Source organism: Carassius carassius, chromosome 36, assembly GCF_963082965.1.
Source record: "Carassius carassius chromosome 36, fCarCar2.1, whole genome shotgun sequence".
NCBI classification, from domain to species: domain Eukaryota; kingdom Metazoa; phylum Chordata; class Actinopteri; order Cypriniformes; family Cyprinidae; genus Carassius; species Carassius carassius.
The window spans coordinates 13,032,081-13,050,905 of record NC_081790.1 but is presented as its reverse complement, the minus strand read 5'-3'; the positions used below and the strand labels follow the sequence as shown (position 1 = coordinate 13,050,905).

Genomic DNA, 18,825 nt, shown 5'->3' with positions numbered 1-18,825 from the left:
CATCAGTGACAGAATGGAGAAAAAAACCTTGGGAGAAACCAGGCTCAGTTGGGGAGCCAGTTCTCCTCTGACTAGGAAGAGACGTTTTCCGCAAAAAAAAAAAAGTGAACAAAGAAAAAACGTAAAGCAGCCTGCAGCAATAAGGCTATTGTAGAACGTAGCCTACACTTAACTTTGAAACTTTTAAACTATCAGCAAATCTTTTTTTATTTTTTTCTATTGCTTTACATGTTCTTGTTAAGAAACACAGGCATGTAAACATGATCGGGGGAAAGTCAGCTCCTTAGTCTGTTAACAATAAGGCCGGCCGCGGAGAAAACGCGCTCTGACGGCACAGACGTTGGCGGGACTCACAAATAATGCTGTGCTAAGTGAATAAGTTTTGTGAAGCGCTTTGTGCTTTCGTTTCACCACTGAATGGGATCCTCATCTGGTGGAATACATGGCTCCAGCAAGAACTGTTCCCACTCGTCTCGGCTGGACTCTCTGTAATCATCGCTGAAGAACTGGCTCAGCCTTTTCCGACGAGTGGGCATTGCATCCTCTTCATCGTTGGTGCGACGGCTGCATCCGCACCACTCGCATCAAGGAAAATGTTCTGATAATGTTCAAAAAAGTTTTTTTTTTCTTACTTCTCTCATGTTTCCATCGAGAAACCTGAGATGTTTGTGCCGAGGGTCTAGGGCAGACGCGAGAAGAGGAGTTTTCATTGCATTCTCCAAGTTAGCGGTGTTTATTCGTTGCTTGAGAGATGCCGCAACAATGTTCTTGAATTCGGTCACTTTCTGTGATTCTCCAGAGAGAGAGCCGTCATTGTTGCTTAGCAACGGCAGACGCCTCAGCAGCGCTTCTGCCCGAGCGCTTTGGAAAGAAGGAGAAAGCGGCGCAATATTTTGTGAACGGCCCCTTATTCATTCATTAATTACATCTTCAAACATGCCGTGGAGAATCACAGAAAGTGACCAAATTAGGTTTTATTGTGAACTTTTTTTTTTTTTTTCGAAATTCGAATATAATTTTTATTTATCGAATAATTAGAGCAGAACGAATATTCGAATGTTCGACTATCCATGCACACCCCTACTGAGAAACTAATGACGTCAAAGCATCATATTTCAGTTCATTCATTTTGCTTTCTGTACACATGCCCATCTGTGAAGTTCCTCTGCTGTATGTACGTAAAGCTTTTAAAAGGATAATTAAAACAATTTTTATTGCAGAAAAGTGAATGTAGACTGCAGCTGTCAAGACAAGGTTTTCAGTGAATAACATACATTTCTGGCTGTTTTTCACACTATGGCTTCATTGAATTTGCTAACCTGTATAGTACACAACACTTTTTGTACTTACTGGAGCTTGGCAGCCTTGTTAGTTTTATTGAAGACAAGCCATTAAATGACTTAAAACATCGAAATGACATCAAAAATGTTATGAGATTAAATTATGTGAGGGGTAATTTTCATTTTTTGATGAACTGTCCCTTTAAAATATGTGAAGTCTGTTAAATCAGGAGAGTTTCCCAAAAGAGTGTAGTTTAGCCTGTAGCTCCAGTAATTGTCAGAGGTGATGCATGTCTTCATGGGATAAGGTACATTTGCTTATCACACCTGTCCCAGATTCCTCGTACTTACGTCGAGTGTCTGTGTCTGTGGTTTGTGTTTTGAATATTCTTGAATGGGCTGGTTTCTAGGATTTTTCTATTCAATTTTGTTCTTCATATGAGTTAAAATAGGTCAGTTTTTATCTGTATCAGCAATTATAGATTGCCCAGGTATAAACCTAGTAGTTAAGTCATTATTCTTTTGTGTCCATCACAAAGGTTTAGTCAAAGGTAGTTTCCAGGACCAAATGAGGTCCAAACACAATTCTAAACCACAGGCGTCCTTAATTATTAAGATCCTGTTCACGTTTGTAGGGTTTTAATTTTAACAAAGGCCACTAGATACGTACTTTAGCCCCAAAGTGGCATTTTTGATAAGATTAAAACCCATATTTCAGAGAATTTATGTAACTATTGTGCGTACTTATCTGTACAAGAGGGCACACATGAAACCAGCATTATCAGCCAGTGTGGCTAAACCTAACCTTGTCTTGACTTTGAAGCACATGACTTATTGGCCTTTGCTATGCACTGACAAAATTATTATTATTTTTTTTAATTAAATGTAAAACAATAACCATATTCTGTTTTAAGATTTAAACAGAATATGGTTATTGTTTTACATTTAATAAAAAAAAAAATATTTAAAATTTTTATTAAACGATATACCTTTTCAAATTAAGGGTTAATAAGATTTTTAAAATATTTTTGAAAGTTATTTTATGCCCACCAAAGCTGTGTTTATTGGATCAAAAATACAATAAAAACAATACTATAGTGATTTTATTACAATAAAATAAATTAATTTCCTCCTGTTTACTGTTTTATTATAATTTAAAATGTAGCTGTTATTACAAAGCTGCATTTTCAATCTCAATGTCATATGATCTTTCAGAAATCTTTCTAATATGCTGATTTTATTTTGCTCAAGAAATATTTCTTATTATTATCAAAACTTATTATTATCAAAACTTAAACTTTGCTGCTGCTTGATATTTTTGTGCAAACCAGGATACATTTTTTTCTGGATTCTTTGATTTAATGGAAAGAACAGAACAGCAAAAGAACAGTATTTATTTGTATTTTGGTAAAATGTTTGTTTGTAAATTATTTAATGTGCGCTGTCATTCATATATTTTTTAAGAAGTTGACTAAATCAACTTAACACTCACAGTATTAACCTTTTTTTTGTCTTCCAAATTTCTCTTGAAATTATAAATACCTCTGCCACTGTCTAGCAAATTGTTACTCGTTGGTTGATAACACTGGACCATTGAGGGGACAGCTTACTTTTTTTCCACTTCACGAAAATTATGCAGTGCTCCAAAAAGTTTAAGATGAGTCCGTACTCTCAGCTCTTATTATCGTCAAGCTACTTGTGTCTCTTGAGCCCTTTGAACGCTGCACTGACACAATAAAATATGGAGTGACGTGAGTTGACTGCAAAGCCAGACAGGACCCCTGCTGTTCGATCGAAATGTCTGTTTCTGCTGTGTCTCAGTGAATCTCACTGTTCGCTCCCATTTTTTCCTTTTTATTTCTGCCTGAAGCACAGCACAGACTCCTAAAAGGCAGACTGTCTCTGTTCAGTACATCCCGACATTTCACTCATCTCCGTTAAAGTACGTCCCCATTGTGTCAGACTAGATCAGATGAACTGGATATACACCATGCACTTTTTTGTCCTTTTTTGTCCCAGAATGTATGATGATCCCAGTAAGATCTTGACATTCAGTCAGGCTGCAGGTGTGACTTGTAGAAATGTAGGCTTTGCTAGTTGTCATATATCTTTGTTTAAATCAGGTATGAACAAGTACACTCAAGAATAACAAAAATCACCTCCTTTCCATGCATACAACTTATTTTAGACATTCAGGGATGCTTGTGCTTTTTGCAACTAACGCCATGTGAAAGTGTGAGCAGCCCACTCAGATTCAGCACCTGATTCAGTAGTATCTTGAGTATCTCACTCCGCCTCTGACTAGGACTGAAAATACTGTTGTCACCTGGGAAGTCTCTGATATGGAGCGACTTCAGTGGACAACACTGTGCAAAGTTCAGGCGTAACAGGAAGGACTGAGTTGTCTTTTCCACAGTACTGTACACAATTGAGGGCAACTTCTGTTTGTAAGACAATAAACCAAACCTTTTTTATATTTCCTAATCCTATTATAATTTAATAACACTGTTAAATGTAATCTTACACACTGAAGTCAATTTGGTGTCAGACAGCGTTTTGAAATCGATGCAGTGCTATAGGTAAAGTGACAACTGAACATTTTGTCATCAGTTCTCACCCTTATGTTGTTTTAAACCTGTGTGACTTTCCTCTGTGGAGCACAAAAGAAGATATTTTGAAGAAAGTTGGAAAACAAACCATTTTGGTGACCGCACGTACATTATTCAGAATATGTTTTTTATGTTGCACAGAAGAAAGTAAGTCATACAATTTTGGAACGACCCAAGGAAGACCAAGTTCTCTTTTTTTGGTTCAAATATCCCTGCTGTTGTTCCAATGTGAGACTTTATAACCGCGTTTAACTGGTTGCTGCTTAATTTGAGATCATGATTTATTAGTTAAGAATCTATTAAAGCTCATCATACAGAGTTGTGGTGGATTAAGCCACTGAATGTGCTTCTAATAAACTTGCAGCTCTTTAAGCGGCTTATTCACCAGAGTGTGTTTCGTGGATTTTTTTTTGAAGGTCAAGAGCTGCGTTCTTTACACACAGATCGCCAGCGGAAACTTATAACCGCCTTCAGGAGAGATAACCGCACTCTCTCATTACATACTCTTAGCCTTCAGCTTGATTTCAGTTTATCACCTACACACAAATGTTTAGACACAAGACAATATGGTTTATTATTTAGCGGTATATATTTTTATTTGATTCATGAGGCTCTCACTTTCTTTAATATCTTGGCTAACTCTCAGGGTAACAGGAAGGAATCCCTCTCCATTAGTCTTTTGCTGGGTAATGCAGACCTCTGTCTGTGTCATGATGACCAACTAGTTGTCCAGCAGCTACTAATATATATCAACTCAAAGATCATTTTATCTGAAGGATATACCAAATTCTCCAAACATAGTTTGTGTACATCCTGCTGCGGTACTGATTTATCTCTGTTAACTTTTCTGCCTGTACTGCTGATCCTCCAATTATATACAGAGTCTGCTGATAAAAGCATTGGAGCTCTTCTGTATAAAGCTTTATTGAGTTTTGCCAGTTCCTCACTGGGAAGATGAATGACCACTTGGGTTGTTCTCTTCTTACATAAGCAAAACCATGATTGTATGTTCATATTACACTGACAAACACAGATGTGTTGCTTTCATATGTGTTGAGTGAGCTAAGCTTATGGTGGAATATCAGAGGTTTCTTTTATTTCAAGGTGGTTTTCATTTGTTTCAGTACACCCGGGTTTGGATCCCTGACCCAGAAGAGGTTTGGAAGGCTGCTGAAATCATCAAGGATTTTAAGGAGGGTGACACAGTGCTTCATCTCAAATTAGAAGATGAATCGGTAAGTAAAAACCCTCCCCTTTATCTTCCACCAACAAATCTTGCATTCACTTTAATGACTTGTTTTATTGTTAAATTTAAAACAAAAAATGCCAGTGGGAAAAAAAGAATATTAGGAGGTAATTCTTTTTATCATTGTGGGAAATTATTCAAACAATAAATACTGAAACGGTTTGTTTATTGCAGTCTTTGATTAGATCTGCTTTTTTATTTGAATCTATGAAAAATCCTCTAAAAATAGAATAATTTTCATGTTAAAATCAAAAGGCTTGGTCTAGGACAACCAAGAAAAACAACAACAAAAAAATTTGTTTGAAATAGTTAGATTTGAGTTATATTTGAAAAGTAGCAAAAAAAAAAAAAAAAGGGTCCCTCTAGTCGACAAAATTGGCACAAAGAAAAAAAATTATTATTTTCTCCTCTGACTACAAAACAAAAAATCTCAGTCATGACATGAGTTTCACCGTACTGAGGAAAGTGTGTCTTATGAATCCGTAATCATGTTTTGGTGTCTAAGCAGCGCAGGCCCTGAGAGGGAAGGTTGTACGCCATATTCTCGAGTGTATTATCAAAAAAAAATGTTGGGGAAACCTAAATAAACCAGTAGATGAAATAAAGATCAGCATAACGTATTGAAGCTTGTGTGTCTGTAATGCATTACTAACACTCTCAGTCGGCCAAAAGACACTTTGTGACTCTTGAAGCCCATGGAGTTACTTGACATTGTGGTTTGAATCCCATCAATCTCTAATCTACTGTTTCTACTTAATGGCATTACCGTCTCCATTCCTAGACGTTAGAATATTCAATTGGTCCCAAAGACAATGCACTTCCGTTTCTTCGGAATCCTGATATTCTGGTAGGAGAGAATGACCTCACGGCTCTCAGCTACCTCCACGAGCCTGCTGTGCTCCACAACCTCAAGGTCCGCTTCCTCGAGTCCAATCACATTTACACCTACTGCGGTAAGTCAGTGTGTGTGTGTGTGTGTGTGTTAAAGAGAATGGCTTTGATATATTGGCTATTTTATATTTATTTGTGTTTATATTTGTCCTATTATGATCATAACTTGATAAATATATTTACTTAGTTGATAAATATATTTACTTAGTTATTTCAGCAATAAAAAAAGAAGAAATGTTAGTTTATCTTAGATAATTTTTGCTTATTAGTATGGTTGAATTGGATCATCGAAGGTCAGCAGCAAATTAGTTAATAAAATTGGATTAAATGCATAAAGGATATTTGTATTATTTAACATATTTAACTATTAAAGCTTTGAGTGAAATTCTGAGTTGCTTTAAACAGTTTTTATTAATTTTGAGTAAAACTAAATCTGATTTTGGTAACACTTTAGAGTAAGGTTCCATTAGTTGATGTTAGTTAACTACTTTAGTTAACATGAACTAAGCAAGAACAATCCTTCTACAGCATTTATTAATCTTAGTTCATGTGCATTTCAACATTTACTAATGCATTAGTCAAATCAAAAGTTGTACTTGTTAACATTAGTTAATCCACTGTGAATTAACATGAACTAACAATGAATAACTGTATTTTCATGAGCTAACATTAAAAAAGATTAATAAATACAGTAATAAATGTATTGTTCATTGTTTGTTCATGTTAAGTAATACATTAACTAATGGAACTTTATTCTAAGTACCCGGCATTACTTATTTGAAAAAGTAAAAAGATATTTTCTTGTAAATTAAAAGTAATGCGTTACTTTACTACTTACTTCCAAAAAGAAATCTGATTACGTAACTCGCGTTAGTTGTAATGCATTACTCCAAACACTGGTGATGAATGTCCTAGTTTAATTGTAGTTTCACTCTTCATTGTAGTTACTATCTTGTGAGACAGATTTTGGTTTCTTAAGTGGGGTTCTCCGGGCTTCTTGCAAATTACTTCTCACTAACTGTTAATATGTTAATTGTGTATCCAGGGTCAACAGACTTTACTGGAGAGGAACAAAGACAGCATCTCTATTTAGTCAGCACTCATTACATTCAGGGTTTCTATTAGTTACGGTCCCTATGACATCATGCCCTTGTTAAAAGGTTGTTGCATTTTGGGTTTACTTTTTATGTGTGGGTGTGTTACTTCTACTGAAAAGTTCTGAGGCAATCAAAAAGAGTGTAGGCTGTTTTACAGTGTATACACCTAGGCCATGGTCGTACGGTCTCACAGATAGTTCATGTCTAAATGTTTGTCTTGTTTTATTGTTGGTTCCCTCTGTTGTGTTTTGTAATGACTGAATGATTCCCATTATTGTCTCTGTCAGGTGTCGTCAATGCCTTTTGCCTTATGATTCCTCTTTTATGTTTGCTCCTTTTTACTTTCACAGGCATGTGTCTGTTTTGTGTTCGCTCTATGAGGATGACCCATCATGCATTAAACTAATTTTGCTTGTTGTGACATCATTCCAGTCTCCTGATATTTTAGCTGAGATTTCTGAGCAAATATTTAATTAACTTGTTTATTTTATCAGTATCCTCAAGATTTCGTCTGATTTAATTAATGTGGTACTGTGGATCATCAGTGCAGCACAGTTGTAGGGGTAAAGCTATATCAATCTTTCTTTTTAGGAATCGTTTTGGTGGCCATCAACCCATATGAGCAGCTTCAGATCTATGGAGAAGAAGTCATCAATGCCTACAGCGGCCAGAACATGGGGGACATGGACCCTCATATATTTGCTGTGGCGGAGGAAGCGTACAAACAGATGGCCAGGTTTGTACTCATTTTATAATAGTCCTAAAAAAGTTCTTGATGCTATAAATCATTTTCATCTTAATAGCTTCAAACACACCCCCTCTTTCAAAACCACTCCTTCAAAACACAAGTCAACAAACCTAAAACGTACAGTTCATTTCTGATTGGATTATTAAATGGAGGATTTTTTAAAGGCAATGCTTTTATTTATCAGTGATGCATTAAATGTATTAAAAGAGACAGAAATATATTTAAACTGTTACAAAAGGTTTTAGTTTCTCTTTTATTCTTAGAGAACTCTTTTTGGTCAAAGCCATTCCAAATTCTTTTAATAAGCATTTTTCAAGAAAAGTTTAAGTTATTAAAGCCTCGTTCAGACTGTCCCAAATGTAGTGCAGAACTGAATGAAATCCGATCATTTTTTGATAGTCTGAAATGCAACAAACTACATGAAATCTGATCTGTGCAAATCACACCAAACACTGTGTGGACAGTCAGTTATTCAAATCAGATTCAGTTCCGGATATGCTCAAAATCTGAAAAGTTCAGCTTGACTCAATAGTGGATAGAGTGGGCAGATAATCACAGTGCACGCAACATCATTCTTCGAACCTTTGTATTTATATGTGTTTTTTTTGTTGCTTGAAACAAAAAACAAAGCCATTTGCACATCAGGTTTAAGCTGGAGTTAAACATCCCACGCAGAGACATCATGACTTACTAATGACTTGTCTAATGCTAAAGCTCTAAAATAACCTCAGGCAAAGCGGAGGGAAAGACAAGGCAAAGCTTGTGGTCAGACTTGTGTTGACATTTGATCGGTTTTACACAAGCCAGATTCACTGAATGGACACTTCAATTATTTAAGAATGTCAAAACGGCTCTTTGCTGCATTTGGGTTTTCCTGAGGTAGCTCTCCTGGGACGTGTCTGTGTGTGTCTGTGTGTGTCTGTGTGTGTCTGTGTGTGTCTGTGTGTGTGTGTGTGTGTGTCTAGTGCATATAGACCAACCAGCAGCATCCAGTGGGATTTAGATTGGAGGATTTTAACTACATTTGTCAACTGCAATGAGGCTAGTCTCCCATAAGGAAAAAGCCCATTTTAATGTTTATTTTCTCTTTTCTCACACTGTTGGTCCATTTATATTTATAAAACATTTGGTAATTTAAAAATAAATATACATTTCATTAATTTGAATATGTATTTTGTGCCACTTTATATCAGTTGGTCATAACTACTATGGACTTTGGACTTTTAAATAATTGAATACAATGCACTTATTGTGTACATACATGTTTTACATTGTACTTATATACAAAAAAAAATCCTGAATGTAATTACATCGGTAATTAATTTCTGTAATTTTATAATTACACTGTTGACCCATCCATTTCTGTGAACGTGATTTTCCCCAAGTACATCATGTTTCTGGATCAACATCCTTGTTAATCAACCAGTCAGAATTAAAACTTTTCAGGGAATATCAGTTTTATGCTGACAATCAGGTTTAGGTGCTTCTACACCCTTGTTAATCAGCTATCGTTATAGGAATAAATTATGGGTAGGGTTAGGTTTAGGGGTAGGGATTGGGTTAAGTCTATACTTTTGGACAATAATGTTGATCCAGGATCATCAAAAGATGTTGATCCAGGAACATGTCTTACTTGGCAAAATCTTGGCGACCCAACTTTAAAAGAACTAAATAAATAAAAAAATAATTAGAAATAAATAAGTGAAGACTTGTTTCATCCAGAGTTTTTGGCCAAATCTCTTGATTGAATGATTTAGACGTCATATAAATTTTAACAGTCACTGGTTCCCACTTGCTGCCATAATGTAAAATATACAATCTATATTTAAAAGTGTAATGTTTCCCAATGGGGACAGTAATGTGTATTGAATTTAATAGAATTTTCATATGAGGCTATAGCTTATGTATTTTTGAAGCCTATGTCATATTTGTACCAGCACAAATCATACCACATAATTTTAAATCAAATTACTAAACTAACTACCAATTCCATTTATTCAAATTATGTTACCGTGTCCATTTTTAATAAATACATTTTCTATTAAATATTCTGATTATCCTGAATTATTTGAATATTGTATTTTCCGGGGAACTGTGGTACTTATGTTTCATATACTTCTTATTAGTTGTATGTGCTTTATATTAACAATGGATAAACAGTATAATCTCAGTTATTCATAGGGACGCTGTTTTCATCAGTGTTTAAACCTGATTGTTCTTCTGCAGAGATGAAAAGAACCAGTCGATAATCGTGAGTGGCGAGTCGGGAGCCGGTAAAACAGTTTCCGCAAAGTACGCCATGCGCTTCTTCGCCACAGTGGGAGGTTCAGCGAATGACACCAGTGTCGAAGAGAAAGTACTGGCCTCCAGCCCCATCATGGAGGTATGCTATGAACTAATTCTTGTGAGAATTAAAGTCACCACATGATGTTAAACAGTTAAGAAACAATTAAAGGGTTAATTCACCCAAAAATCAAAATTATGTCATTAATAACTCACCCTCTTGTCGTTCCAAATCCGTGAGACCTCCGTTTATCTTCGGAACAGAGTTTAAGATTTTTTAGATTTAGATTTAGAGCTCTCAGTCCCTCCATTGAAACTGTGTGTACGGTATACTGTCCATGTCCAGAAAGGTAAGAAAAACATCATCAAAGTAGTCCATGTGACATCATAGGGTCAGTTAGAATTTTTTGAAGCATCGAAAATACATTTTGGTCCAAAAATAGCAAAAACTACGACTTTATTCAGCATTGTCTTCTCTTCCGGGTCTGTTGTGAGCCCGTTCACTGGTGTGTAGTGATGTCCGGTTCGCAGACGAATCACTCGATGTAATCGGATCTTCTTTAATCAGTTCACCAAATCGAACTGAATCGTTTTAAACGGTTCGCGTCTCCAATACGCATTAATCCACAAATGACTTAAGCTGTTAACTTTTTTAATGTTGCTGACACTCCCTCTGAGTTAAAATAAACCATCTCAGAGTAAACAGTACACTGACTGATCTGCTTTGAAGAGAGAACTGAAGATGAACACCGAGCCGAGCCAGATAACAAACAAAAGACTGACTCGTTTTCGAGTCAAGAACCGTTTCTGTCAGACGCGTCCGATTCGAGAACCGAGGAGCTGATGATACTGCGCATGTGTGATTCACCGTGAAGCAGACCGACACACAGAGCATCTGAACCGAACTGTTTTTTTTTTTGTGATTGATTCTGAACTGATTCTGTGCTAATGTTATGAGCGTCGGTAAACCAAAGGCTTGAATCAAGGGCAATCATCGCAAATGATGTCATTACGTCGAGCGCAAAAGAACCGGTGAACCATTTTCTTCAATGGGTTTATTGAATCGAACTGTCCGAAAGAACTACTGGTGATCCGAAAACCGATGCAACCAGTTCTTGACTCGTGAACGAGTCAGTCTATTGTTCGTTATCTGGCTCGGCTCTGTGTTCATTTTCAGTTCTCTCTTCACAGCAGTTAAGTCAATGTACTGTTTGAGTGCATGCATTACTCCGGGATATTGGTTTGTTTGAACTCAGAGGGAGTGTCCGCCATATTAAAAAAAGTTAACAGCTTAAGTCATTTGTGGATTAATGCGTATTGGAGATGCGAACTGTTTCAAATGATTCAGTTCGATTTGGTGAACTGGTTCAAGAAGGTCCGGTTACATCGAGTGGACGCGCTCACAACAGACCCGGAAGATAAGACAAGGCTGAATAAAGTCGTAGTTTTTGCTATTTTTGGACCAAAATGTATTTTTGATGCTTAAAAAAATTCTAACGGACCCTCTGATGTCTCATGGACTACTTTGATTATGTTTTTCTTACCTTTCTGGACATGGACAGTATACCGTACACACAGCTTCAATGGAGGGACTGAGAGCTCTCGGACTAAATCTAAAATATCTGAAACTGTGTTCCGAAGATGAACAGAGATCTCACGGGTTTGGAACGACATGAGGGTGAGTTATGAATGACATAATTTGGGTGAACTAACCCTTTAATTGGCTTGCTTCACACACAGACACATTACCAGAATAATTTGTGTTTTAATTTAATAAACTTGTGACACCAGGTACTTACGTCATGTACAGCAGCTGTAAAGGTGTCCTTACTTCACTCATCACTCCATCTCATTGCCACACTTGAGCTGCAAAATTAAACTCAAGAATCGGCAGGCCTGTTTGAACAGATAAGAGCAAAGCAGGCACTTGTGGCCTTCAGGAAGATAATCTGAGTGCCAACGAGAGCACCCATATCTCAGTCAATTTAGAGATATCATTACTGTGGAAATGAGCATTGGTGATAGAAGGGCCTCTTAGGATGGGAACCTAGACATAGACTATCCTCATACTACAGGTGACTCATAACACCCCAGCTCAGACAAATGAATAATATAAAATCATGGTAATAATTACTCATTCTAAATGATGCAGCGAACAGGATTTTAGGTTTACGGATCCTCAATTATGCTACACCCTATGTTGTGAAATTCTTTCTCCACCCTTCTTATGTTCCATTATGCATCATAGTAATTTGATAACCTCCCTTTTCAGATTAAACCAACCAAAGAGTGACTGTACTATTTTTTTTTCTTCTGTGCAGGCCATTGGAAATGCAAAAACCACCCGCAATGACAACAGCAGCCGTTTCGGGAAATATATCCAGATCGGCTTCGATAGGATATATCACATTATCGGTGCCAACATGCGAACGTATCTGCTTGAGAAGTCCAGAGTAGTATTTCAGGTTCGTCTCATATAGGAATGGTGCTTTAAGATTCATTTGCAGCCTCTTGTGCTTTTCCAAGTGTTGAACATCAGTATATTTTTGCAGGCTGAGGAAGAGAGGAACTATCACATCTTCTACCAGCTCTGTGCTTCATCCTCTTTGCCAGAGTTTAAAGATCTTACCTTGAGTAAGTGGTCCAGTTAACTCGGTCGCAAGTTTGGTTACTTGTAACTGTATTTTTGAAATCCAAGTGTTTTTATTTGCCATTGACTAGGGCTGAGCCTTATGACGATACATACTGTTTGATGGCAGAAATAGGTTTTATAGGTCATCATAAAAAAAAATGTGAGGCATGATGCAGCTCATCTGTCAAATGAGGCTATGTTTACACTTGTGTTTTTGTTTATTATCATTTACACTACTCTGGCGTTTTTTTGAGGGTTGAAAACGAGAAAATGCTTCAGACTTCATTTTAGTATGAAAACTCTTGGGTTGTGATTCAGTGTAAACAGACCAAAACTGAGAGTTTTTGTAAATGATGGCATGGCTTCCCACATTCGCTCTGCGTATCATTGATGACTGTTTAAACAATGACATCATGCTCATAGTTGTACCCATAGATATGTATAGGAAAATTCCCCATTCGACCGCTCCAAGCATGTAGAAAACGCAATTTTAAAACAAAAATGCATTAGGGTAAACAGGGCCTTAATGTAATGTCTTAAAGTATCTTAATTTTTTTTTTTTACTTAGTAAATATTCATATGCACATTTTTATTTATTTATTAAAATGTAATAAAAATGTATTTGGAAATATTATTGGAGGGGTTAGGTGTCCAAGTCGCAACATCTAGCTACTGGGGTGTCTCAGGGCTCAGTTCTTGGACCACTTCTCTTCTCTGTCTACATGACATCACTAGTTTCTGTCATTCAGAAACATTGCTTTTCATATTACTGCTATGCTGATGACACTCAACTGTGTCTCTTTTCATCCTGATGCTTTGACGATAGCTGTTCTCAGCATATATGTATGTGTGTGTATATATATATATATATATATATATATATATATATATATATATATATATATATATATATATATATATATATATATATATACACAGTGTTGGGGTAGTTACTCAAAAAATTTAATTAGTTACTAGTTACTTCTGTAAATTGTAATGAGATTACTTTACTAGTTACTGCATTTGAAAAGTAACTTCACAACTCATTACTTTACTTTTTAAAAATTTTTTAGGGAATTTATTCCAAATTCCGTTTTCCATTTACATTTTTCTGGATTCCATTTTTTTCTGTTTTATTTTTTTCTCAACTCCTTTTTAATGGTTAAATTTAATTATTAATCAAAAAGCATGTCTAATTAATTTAAATCATAACACTTATACATTTGTGATGCAAATCACAGCAATTTATTAAAAGTTTAAAAAAACTTTGTAACACTGTGTGTATATATATATATACGTGTGTGTGTGTGTGTATATATATATATATATGTATGTATGTATGTAAATCTTGCTATGTGTACTTTGATAGGCTAACTGAGACTTGTCATAACACTTGCATATTACTGCTCTTTTGTTGATTTTGATCACTTCTATTTTCCTCATTTGTAAGTTGCTTTAGATAACAGTGTCTGCAAAATGACTTAATGTAAATGTAATTATTACTATTTAAAGTAGTTTTCTAATTGTTTTAAGATGTAATTTATTCCTGTGACAGCAGAATTTTTGCCATCCATTACTCCAGTCATCAGTGTCATATGATCCTTCAAAAATCATTCTAATATGCTGATTTGGTGCTCAAAAAACATTTAGTATAATTATCAGTCTTGAAAGCAGTTGCTTAACATTTTAGTGGAAACAGTAAAAAAAAATTCAGGATTAATCGATGAATAGTAAGTTCAATATAATATATAATAGAATCTAGAAATCTTTTGTAACAGTGTCAATGTATTTAATGTCACTTTTGACGAATTGAATGCATCCTGTTGAATACATTTAAAAAAAGCTTTTACTGACCCCAAACTTTTGAATGCCAGCGTGCATAATTTTTATCAGAATGCTGCCACTGACAGTCTTTAAGTCTTACTCATTCAAATTGTCTATATTCACCCTCATGTTTTAGCCAGCGCAGAGGACTTTACCTACACATCTCTTGGTGAGAACATATTTATTGAAGGGGTGAACGACGCTGAGGACCTTGTGAAGACAAGAGAGGCTCTTACAATGCTTGGTAAAAACTTCTGCAATAAATATGACTATAACCAAGATTTTTTCAACAAGCCATATTGAGTGTCAAACATAAATATTTATCATGGTGACACTGTGTGTTGTGCAGGTGTGAAAGAGATCCATCAAGTGAGCATCTTTAAAGTAATTGCCTCCATCTTGCACCTGGGGAACGTGGGGATTGTGTCAGAGAGAGATGGAGAATCCTGCCATATCAACGTAAGTGTTCAACAAATATTGTGTCTTTAGTGTATGCCATTTATTTTAGCACACAACCATTAAACTGCTGACTATCCTTCACTAAACAAATACAATCTCTTTTTGCACCTGCAGAGGGATGACACACATTTACATCATTTCTGTCGGCTGCTGGGTATAGAGCAGGAACAGATGGAGCACTGGCTGTGCCGCAGGAAGCTGGTGACCACTGCCGAGACCTATGTGAAGAATGTGTCATATGCCCAGGCGGTCAACGCCCGAGACGCCCTGGCTAAACACATTTACGCCCATCTCTTTGACTGGATCGTGGAGCACATCAATAAGGCCTTGCACACGTCCACCAAACAGCACTCCTTCATTGGGGTGTTGGATATCTATGGGTAATGCTTGTGATAATTAGAAGGCATGCAAGTACAGCTTTAGAAACGTAGCTCTTTGGGTTCTTATATACAGTAGAGTAATATGTCTTGTCTTTTGACCTTCCCTTAGCAGAAACTGCATTGAGTTTTTAGAGTCAGCATTTACCTTTAAGCCTTTCTGACCATGGGACTAATTACTTTCTCAAAGAGGGGAACTTATTGATCAGCATTAGAGTAAATAAGCAGAGAAGTGCCAAGCTATAGGATGCAGAGAGAAGTGTGGGAGGTGTTGTGTTTGTTTTCAGGGAAATCGGATTGATTTTGTTAACATGTCTTCACCTCCCAACAGATTTGAAACATTCGAGATCAACAGCTTTGAGCAGTTCTGTATTAACTACGCCAATGAGAAACTACAGCAACAGTTCAACTCGGTCAGTAAAAGATTAGCAATAGATCCATATGGTTAGTGTCTTTTGGGCCACTCGTGCTATGCAGTGTTTAGATAAATGGTATATACTATCTTAAATGTCTTAATATATTGGATAAAGTATTATTGTATAGGCTAAATAATGTATATTCTCAATTTTAAGGTTAAAATCATATTAGCTTTGTTAAGTTATAAATGTTTTTAATTTATTTAAAATATTATTAATAATATATTTTTTTAACATTTTGAACAATAATTTATAGATTTTCACAACAGAACTCTGAACAGGGTGTCTAGTTTTAATTTCACTGTCACTCATATGGAGTATTTAGACGTATACTGTTTATTAAGTATTACTTTATTAGATGAAGTATCATAATAGTGATTATAATTTTTTCTCACGTTTTAAAATTGGAAATGATTTTTGTTTTATTTTAATAACTTTTATTAAAGGCAGGGTAGGTAAAAAAAATGTATAAAAAACTTTTTTTCCAAATTTGTTTAAACTTTATTTATATATCAATACATAATTAAAATGTAAGTACTCTGAAAAAGAAAGTATAAAAATCGAGTGTCTGTAGACCTCTCACGACTGTTTTAAAGACAGCTCATTATTTCCATTCACTCCACCCCCTCCCTTCTGGGCTTTATCGTCTCTACTAGGCTCGCTAAGTAATGTTATGTTAGCTATATTACACAGCTACGTGTGCTAATGACACATGCTTCATGAAAAAATAAACAAAAAATATGTATGATCAAAATACAAAAAGAAAGATTTACCTGTCCAGCAGAAATAAAGCCATCAAGGAGTCACTTTTCAGCCCCTTGAGTTCCCTCAGTTCTTGCCATTGCTGGAAAGCCACGCCGATATTAACTCGCGTTTTATTTATTTGTTTATCCAAAGACTTTTTGTTCATTGCCTTTTCTTGTACTGTTACTGTCTTCCTTTTTTTGCCTGGTTTGCCTTCACTAACTGCATAGGCTGGTATTGTGAATTTTGCTTGCTGTTTCTCTGCCATTGTTTTGGTATTCCTAGGATCCGTGCCTGTTGAATTCCTCAAATCAAACGTGCACGCGCAAGTGGGCAGGTCATGTGTGGCAAAAGGGTGGTTGCCATGGTTGCGAGAGAGTGACAGTCGCCTAAGCCAATCCTATGTTTCGTCCCGAAATGGAAATAATGAGCTGTGTTTAATACAGATTAAACGGTCTAGAGTCACTCGATTTTTATACTCTTTTTATCAGAGTACTTACATTTTAATTATGCATTGATATATATAGAAAGTTTAAACAAATTTGGAAGAAAGTTGTTTATACATGTATTACCTACACTGCCTTTAATAATAGTAACTTCTATTTTTTCAAATAAAAAATAAAAACATTTTTTGTTTTTTATTTAAAAAAAAAAAAAGAATAACAGTTTTATTATTTATTAGTGTTGTGCACATCTACAATAAAGAAATCTGGCCATTTCCTAAAGAATAATCCATTAAAATCCATTAATATTCTCAGGAATATTATTTTAATTGATAATAATTTTATAGTTTTTCTTTATCACTTTCTAATCAGTTGTTTTTATTTATTTATTTTTTTTTTTGTGGCTTTCAGTATCACTTTCTATCCTACTAGTCTTTTATATTATTAATTTGAATAACAAAAGCCAGTTGCATAATCATGTTCTAGGACCTTTTACAATTTAGAATTGCAATTGCATTTAAGAATTGCGTTTATAAGTAAATAGATTATACGGTGTACAAATACAAAAGCATTCATTGTTAGAAAAAGTTAGAAAATGTACTGCATGACAGGAATTACCCATGTGTTTGTCATGACTCTTGGCTGTATTTATTTTCAAATGTAATGTATTTGATGCATTTACCTAATGCATATACATCATTTATTCCTTAGCATGTGTTTAAACTGGAGCAAGAAGAGTATATGAAGGAGAAGATCCCCTGGACACTTATAGATTTCTATGATAACCAGCCGTGCATTGACCTCATTGAAGCCAAGCTTGGTATTCTGGACCTTCTTGATGAAGAGTGTAAGGTGAGTCATGAGCAGAGAGAAAACAGTTGTTGAGAATACGATAAAGAGAATTTGAGAGGCATGTTATCTAAACAGGTCTCTGAACAGAGCGTCTCATTTAGTTTTAAAGACCTCTGCCTCTTTGAAGTTTTTGAGTATGAATCCGAGCAGCTTCAAGAGTCTAATCATGCTATTTCTGCTACAGGTAACCCAAATTATGTTTTCAGTTTCCTGCAGTTCAAAGTATTTTTCTTTACTGCATCTGACAGGTGCCTAAAGGAACGGATCAAAACTGGGCGCAGAAGCTGTACAGCCAGCATTCAAAAAGCGGGCATTTCGAAAAGCCCAGGATGTCCAACAAGTCTTTCATTGTGGTCCACTTTGCAGATAAGGTTTGTTCAGCTTATACTAAACACACTATAGGGCTCAGGGTGCTGCTGGGATATAATATTACCAAACCTATCATGCTTAAAGGGATAGTTCACTCAAAAATTAAAAATTCTGTCATTAATTATTCAAACTCATGTCAGAAAGCTCTCGGATTTCATCAAAAATAAGTTAATTTGTGTTCCGAAAATGGACTCATAATGTCTTGCGTGTTTGGGACGAAACAAGGGTGAGGAATTAATGACAGAATTTTTATATTTGGGTTAACTATCCCTTTAACTTCCTAAAACTCTTTTACAAACAAAGCAGGCTTTTCACACTTTAAGCTGTAAACCATTTCCATTTTTAAATCTGTATCAGGTTTAAATTGAAAAGATGGAGTAAATATTTTTTGTGGAAATGAGCAAAATGTGTGTTGCACAGATGGGCTCACTGAAACCCAACTTATGAAATTGTGAAAATTGTGTTACACAACACAAATGATTTTGGTTAATAATGCATGATGAATGCAACTAAAATAGATGATTCTTCTTTATGCCTGTTTGGGGGCACAAAAAT

The 18,825-nt window shown here is 35.6% G+C and overlaps 1 protein-coding gene across 3 annotated transcripts in view; it reads left to right on the top strand.

The window, feature by feature from the left end:
* The window catches only part of LOC132117205 (unconventional myosin-Vb-like), a 49,153-nt gene that overhangs the window by 11,872 nt on the left and 18,456 nt on the right, over positions 1-18,825 (top strand). For all 3 annotated transcript variants that reach the window (XM_059526326.1, XM_059526328.1, XM_059526325.1), the window contains exons 2-13: positions 5,014-5,124; positions 5,917-6,088; positions 7,715-7,859; positions 10,098-10,254; positions 12,476-12,619; positions 12,707-12,788; positions 14,747-14,854; positions 14,960-15,069; positions 15,184-15,449; positions 15,778-15,859; positions 17,761-17,901; positions 18,150-18,272. In XM_059526326.1, coding sequence (XP_059382309.1) covers positions 5,014-5,124; positions 5,917-6,088; positions 7,715-7,859; positions 10,098-10,254; positions 12,476-12,619; positions 12,707-12,788; positions 14,747-14,854; positions 14,960-15,069; positions 15,184-15,449; positions 15,778-15,859; positions 17,761-17,901; positions 18,150-18,272 — 1,641 coding nt within the window. The remainder of the gene's footprint in view (positions 1-5,013; positions 5,125-5,916; positions 6,089-7,714; positions 7,860-10,097; positions 10,255-12,475; positions 12,620-12,706; positions 12,789-14,746; positions 14,855-14,959; positions 15,070-15,183; positions 15,450-15,777; positions 15,860-17,760; positions 17,902-18,149; positions 18,273-18,825) is intronic.